Genomic DNA, 6,897 nt, shown 5'->3' with positions numbered 1-6,897 from the left:
GAGTACTGAAAGGATAAATATATATTAATATTAAGTTTAAGATTAAACTTAATTTTTACAAATTAAAACTATTTTTAAATTTATTTAGATTTAATAATATTAATTTTATATAAAATATTTATAAATAAATAATATTTTATATATATTTTTCTCCGTGCATTTGCACGGAATTCATCCTAGTTGAATTAATGTCTCATTTTCAAACACCTTAAACATAATTAAATATATTAAATTATCAATATATTTATTTATTCGATATATTTTATAAGAATAGTAAGGTTATTTCTTTATAATAATATAAATTTTTAATATATTACAATATATATTATATTAAAAAACTTGTTTATATAATTTTATTGTATAATTTTTATTTTATTTTAAATAAAAATAATTATTAACGGTGCTCCGCGGAATTCCCCGAAACCGAAAAAAACCGAACGGGACGGGAATGGTATTAAAAAAATCCCTGAAATTAAAACAGTATGGGGACGGTAAATGCATTCCCCGCCCCAAACCGCCGCATTACCATCCTAATTGAAGAGGATAGATTATAACATTGCAATAATGTAATAGTAAAATAAAAACTTTGATCTCAATAAAATATATACATAGATTAATCAATACTATTTATGTTTTAAAATACATTTTTAGTGAGTCCAATGAAAGTTATGTTGACTAATGGTGGCGGCTTAAAATTGGACTTTATTATATGAAAAAATAACACATTATAATGATATAAATTTGTTTAACTATTAAAATAAACCAAACAACCCCTAATAGGTATTTGATCTTTCTCTATAAATGAGAGCAACCATCATTAAATAAGTTCACCAACCTAATTAAAGTAATTAGTAATGAAGGGTCTGTCGGTCAGTTCCAGCATGGTGGTGGTGGTGGTGGTGGTGGTCCTGACGGTGGTTGCGGCGAAGGTATTGCCGGTGGCGGAGGCGGTGACATGCTCTGCTACAGAACTGAGCCCTTGCTTGGGCGCCATAACCTCAAATCAGGCTCCGTCAAGGCAATGTTGCAACAAGCTTAATGAACAGAGGCCTTGCCTGTGTGGATATATAAAAAACCCAATTCTGAGACCTTACGTTAAGTCTGCCGGCGCTTTACGGGTCTCTGCCGCCTGTCGTATTCCGACCCCAAACTGCGGCTAAACTTATCAACAACAAACATGCATACACTTCTCAGTGTTTGTATAATGTGTTGTCTATAGATCTTGGTTTCTACTTAAATATCTATCTATGTTTACAAATAACTCTTCTCATCTTTGTAATCTATCTCTTGTCTGTAAGAGATCTATTTGATGGAAAGTTTGAGAATGGATCAATATACATAATCAATTAATAAAATAATATTGGGCAGTTTTGTAAAATAATTTAAGAATAAATATTATTAAATTTGTTAATATATATATAATTAAAGTTTATATTCTAAAATATTATTTAATTCAAACGTAAATTAATAAAAAAAAAAAAATCAAACTCAACTCCAGTTGTTACTGTATATGGTGATTTTCAAACAATGCATAATTAATAATATAAAATTTTCTCATGTTTTTGATTGATTTTACAAATTGTTTTGTTAAGTTTTTTTTAGTTTGATGTATGTGAGAATTTTTGTAGTGTCATCTTTCTTTTATATTTTACTTTTTATTTTATTTTTGAAAGTAACCAACTTTATAACTCACAATTACATAAATCTTAATTCATTAGTTTACATTTAAATAATAAAAATATACCTAAATTTTATAAAATAAAATAAAAAAGAGGAACTGCGTGTCTTTTACAGAAAAATTAAACTTATATTATTATTTTAAATATTTGTTATGATTAAATATGATTGGAATTTTGGAGGCTCAACTATTTTGTGCAATGTGCAGAATTGAATTAAGTTTGTTTTTGAAAGCTTTTAAATTAATTCTATCACGGTTTGTTAGATCAGTTCTAGTTTAACACAACTAAATTTCAGCGAAAATCGCAATTCATATATTTTGGTCTCCGATTCATTTAATTAGTTTCTCACACTTTTACTTTATAGTTACAAGAAAAACAAATCTAATTCATGAAAGTCGTGAATTGGATCAAAACTTTATCACAAGCAAAAAATAAATGTAAAAAAAACATCAAAAGCATCCAATATTCATAGTTGGAGGAGAAACTTGAGAAAGATTTTGGATATTTTTTATATATTTATTCAAATTAAATTTCAGTTTTCATCTAATCTAAAATTCAATTTTTTGATCCATAGAAGTCTTCTAAACAAAAAAAAAAATTATAATACAATTTCTGGATCAAAATCTAATTAAAAAATTCATTTACCAAATAACTGTAATTTGAGTAAATCAATTCTCTTATACCAAAAATAATGTTTTATTTTGAAAATAAGAAATTGACTAATTAAAATTGAATTATTACATGTATAAATCCTGTGCTTAATTACTTTCAATTAACCAATAATTATGGACATGACAATAACATAAAGCAAAAGAGCCATGTTAGCAAATTTCTCCAACTGAAGGACATTATTGTATCTTAAATATTAAATTGGATTAAATATCAAATTTATTCATAAATTTTGACAAGAATTTTAAATTTATTCTCTAGCTAATTTTATTTTATAGTAAAATATTTCAAACATTACAAAATTTAAATATAGTAAACTCAAGTCTTAATAATGTGTCTAAAATGAGGCTGCATCCACAACCACTATGCTATAAAGACATAACTTCTTCAAAAGTTAAGAAAATATTTAAAGTATTTAAAATGTTTGACCATTAATTATGTCTATATATAAATTATTTAAAAAATAATTAATGTTTAAGATACGTGTATTACTAATATTAAAACATAAAATAAAATAATACTATTAAAATAACATATATTAATTAAAATCTTCAAAATAATATATAAAAATTTATTAAAAAGTTATAGAAAATAAGGTATTACAAATCATTTGTTTTAAATTATTTATTTTATAAATTAAATAGATTATTGAATTATTTAAAAATAATAAAATAGATTATAAAGGTTTAAATGGTTTAATTGTTATATTAATATTTAAATAATAATTATTTTTATAAAATATCTATATGGCTCAGTGGTCTTGAAAAAGTCACTTTTGAGTCATGGCACTTAATAAGAGGATAAGCACTCCTGACTAATGCGGAGTGACATCACACAAAATGAAAATAAATTATAAAGTAACTTTTATATATATATATATATATATATATATATATATATATATATAACAATATTATACCTAATTTCACTCTAATTTTTGTAACGCCAAAATTGGACCCTTCTCGAGAAAAAATTTTTGTTATTCAATAGTTGCGCCTCATAACTTACATTATTCTAGACTCTCGAATTAGATGGGTAACCAAAATGATAGGCTTGACTAAAGTGCATTTAAAAAAATCGAGGAAATACAAATATTTTGTATGTTCAGACGCGAAATTATATTTTTGGTTCAGTATTTAGTTACACGTGAGATAGAGTTATCGCGTTATGTCTCGCGTGATTGTCACATTACAGTATTTACTTTAAACTTTTGGTCATTTAAAACAATATTATTCTAAACCTTATTTATTTATTCAGTCCAAGGACATGCGTCTAAGAATAATTCAAACTTAAAGATGTGTCTAGTTTTGTATCATTATATTTCTAAATCGTACATTTATGTTATGGTTTTAAATCTAAAGCGTAATGAAATAAAATAAAATGAATTTTAAAATAAAGGTATCTACAAAGTTATTTTAAAATATAATCCAAACAAATCTTAAATTTGAATTCATTAGTTATATATATATATATATATATATATATATATATATATATATATATATATATATATATATATATATATATATATATGGAAATTTGATGAAATGACCTTCAAAATAGGGCAAATTTCAAAAATAACCTACCCCATAATTTTTTGCAAAAATAACCTTTTACCCCTGCCAAAAGACCAAATTACCCTTCATAAATATTTATTCTTCCCTATTCTTCATCGTTTCTTCTTCTCTTCTCTTCTCTTCTTTTCTCTTCTCTTCTTTCTCTCTTCTTTCCCCCTAGCAACGACGTTATCCCCGACTCCCCTCCCGACGACGACGTTATCACATCAAGACGTCGGAGGACGCTTCCCCTCCGAACGACGTCTGCATCCTACGCTTGTAGCAAGGCTCTCCCCTATGACTCCATCAAGTTAGATCTCCAACAAACGCCGAATCAATCAATGGGTATGCTATGATATTGCTTTGTTTTGTTTGATATATCTAAAAACACTTGTTATTAATCAATTTGGATCGCAAAGTGCAGTTTGCGCCAACGCAAAGTGCACTTTGCGCCAACGTAAAGTATAGTTTGCGTCGGTGCAAACTGAACTTTGCGCACTTGTTGTACTTTGCATCGGTGCAAACTGTAATTTGCGCACTTTGCGTCGGCACAAACTGCATTTTGCTGCACTTTACGTCGGTGCAAGCTGCACTTTTCATCGTTGCAAACATAACTTTTCCCACTTTACTAAACTTTGCATTGGTGCAAACTGCACTTTGCGCACTTCACGTCTACGCAAACTGCACTTTGTGTTAGTGCAAACTTTAACGCAATGTGCAGTTTGCAAAGTGTTAGTACTTTTGTGAATTTTATCAATTGTTAGTATACTTTCCACTTACTTTTGTGAATTTTTATCAATTGCAGATCACAATGTATTTGTTAGTACCTTTGTCCTCTTTGATGGAGAGTGGAAAATTAATGATGGTGTTAGTTCTTTTGTTTCAAGTTCATTCGAAGGTGTGACTCTACCCAAAATACTACATATGACGAATTAGTTGACATCATCTATGATGCTATTGGTGTGGACAAATTGAGGTATGATTTAGTGGTCAAAGTGAAGTATAATATAGGTATGTTAAATGCTCATCCTACTATTATCAAGCGAGATAGGGATGTGGTGTTCTATTTAAAAGAAAATTCGGTTTCACTCCCCCAGCATCGTAGTCCACTGTGTGTCTCTTTAGTAGAGAAGTCACTACCTTCAAACCTAACTCAATAAAGCAAAATACCAAGAGAGGTGGTTCCTACTCGTGACATATTCCCGATAATTGACCAGGATGTAGTCCAAAGTCAAAATAAGATATTTGAGCAAGATGTCTTCTAAAGTCAAAATGACATGTTGTTAAACCATGTAGAAGAAGGATAAAAAGACCCATGTTTGCGTCTGAGTTAGGATCTAGTGAATTGGTTGCTAGTACTAGAGTAGGTCCTTCTCTTGCACCCCGGGAACTAATCACTTCCCATACCATGAACAATACTGAGTGGCTTGGTTCATATGAACCAATAAAGCTTGAAACACATGCTCAATTAACCCTTGAAAGAGGATTGGAATTGGATACGTTTTTTTAGAACAAAAAAGAACTTCAATTTAGGTTGTATAGACATGTGATGTCTAATCATTTTGAATTCAAAGTGGAGAAGTCAACAAAAGATCATTGGTATGTGAAATGTCTAAATGATAACTACAAGTGGAGATTGTATGCTGCAAAAGGAAAATTCTCTGATACGTTTGAGATTCGGAAATTAGTAAAAGAACACTATTAAGATCGGTGACAACAATAGAAGGGGGTTGAATATTGTTGTGTTAATTTTCATTTTCAATGCGATTTTAATCCTGTTAGAGATTGAAAATCTATTTCTATTCTTTGACAAATTGTAGCAAGCTCTTGAACGGTTTCAAGTGCGGAAAGTGCTTGTTAGATTTGAAGCGACAAATAAAAGACTATAAGAAGTAGTAAGGAAATAACACATAATTTTATGGATGTTCGGAGATAAAACTCATACGTCACCCAATCTTATGTTTTCAGAAGTATTCAACTAGAAGACTTTGATTTGTATAGTCTCTACACAAACTCACTCAGATCACAGGTCTTAACAGATGCCTATTCTAAACTCCTAACTATCACAATTTGTTGAACAAACAACAATCTGTTCAGCTAACAATACTGAAATTACAATAAATTAATACAAGAAAATATTAGTCATCTTAACGTAGTGATTCTTAGAATAGCTTGAACAATGATTTTTCTGGTAGCCGTAAAATGAACGAGAATGGCCAATAGATTTTCTGACTGAAAATTGTCAAGAGAGAGATTCGTCGTTGTACTCTAGTGCCTTTTTATATTTGAATCGTAGTAATGGTCAAATCTATTTCGTAAATACGTGGCATCTTTTCGTTTGTCGTACGCCTAGTGTACAGGGTAGTGCGTCTACGAATAATATTCGTTGGATCGTGGCGTACGAAATTGTAGTGCACGTAGTGATGGAATATTTAGTAGAACGTGGTGTACTAGATAGTAGTACGGGGGCTAGTGGAATAATCATGTACGTGGATGTTGTACATTTTGGTGTATTAAGTTGTTGTAGAAGTCGGATGTTAGCGCAACACAACTGTTGACGCAACACTATTGTTGGCAACTCTATTATTGACGCAACACTGTTGTTTGGTTACACGGTTGTTAGTGCTTCTTCATACTGTAGTTAGCACAACTCTATCATTGGTCTACACAGTTGTTAGCGCTTCTTCAAATTGTTGCCAGTGTTTTTCAAACTACAGTTAGTGTAAGGCTGCAGCAAGCGCTTCTTCAGACTGCTGTTAGTGCAAGGCAGTTGCCAGCGCTTCTTCAAATTGTTGTTAGTGCGGGCTAGTGGAATAATCGTGTATATGGTAGTTGTACATTTTGGCGTATTAAGTTATTGTAGAAGTCGGTTGTTAGCGCAACACAAGTGATGACGCAGCACTATTGTTGGCAACCCAGTTGTTGGAGCAACACTGTTGTTTGACTACACGGTTATTAGTGCTTCTTCAGACTGCTATTAGCACAACTTTGTT

General features: G+C 30.1%; 1 protein-coding gene across 1 annotated transcript; it reads left to right on the top strand.

The window, feature by feature from the left end:
* Positions 1–827: 827 nt before the first annotated feature.
* Positions 828–1,362, top strand: LOC124940476 (non-specific lipid-transfer protein 2-like). Its single transcript, XM_047481000.1, has one exon. The coding sequence runs from the start codon at positions 855–857 to the stop codon at positions 1,158–1,160; it is 306 nt and encodes a 101-aa protein (XP_047336956.1). The 5' UTR covers positions 828–854; the 3' UTR covers positions 1,161–1,362.
* The last annotated feature ends 5,535 nt before the right edge of the window (positions 1,363–6,897 follow it).

This window comes from Impatiens glandulifera, chromosome 5 (genome assembly GCF_907164915.1).
Source record: "Impatiens glandulifera chromosome 5, dImpGla2.1, whole genome shotgun sequence".
Taxonomy (NCBI): Eukaryota; Viridiplantae; Streptophyta; class Magnoliopsida; order Ericales; family Balsaminaceae; genus Impatiens; species Impatiens glandulifera.
The sequence above is the reverse complement of the archived record's forward strand: the minus strand, read 5'-3'. Positions and strand labels throughout refer to the sequence as shown.

Excerpts from the sequence above, each read along its gene's own strand:
- LOC124940476 (XM_047481000.1), top strand. The coding sequence starts at position 855 with ATGAAGGGTCTGTCGGTCAGTTCCAGCATGGTGGTGGTGGTGGTGGTG.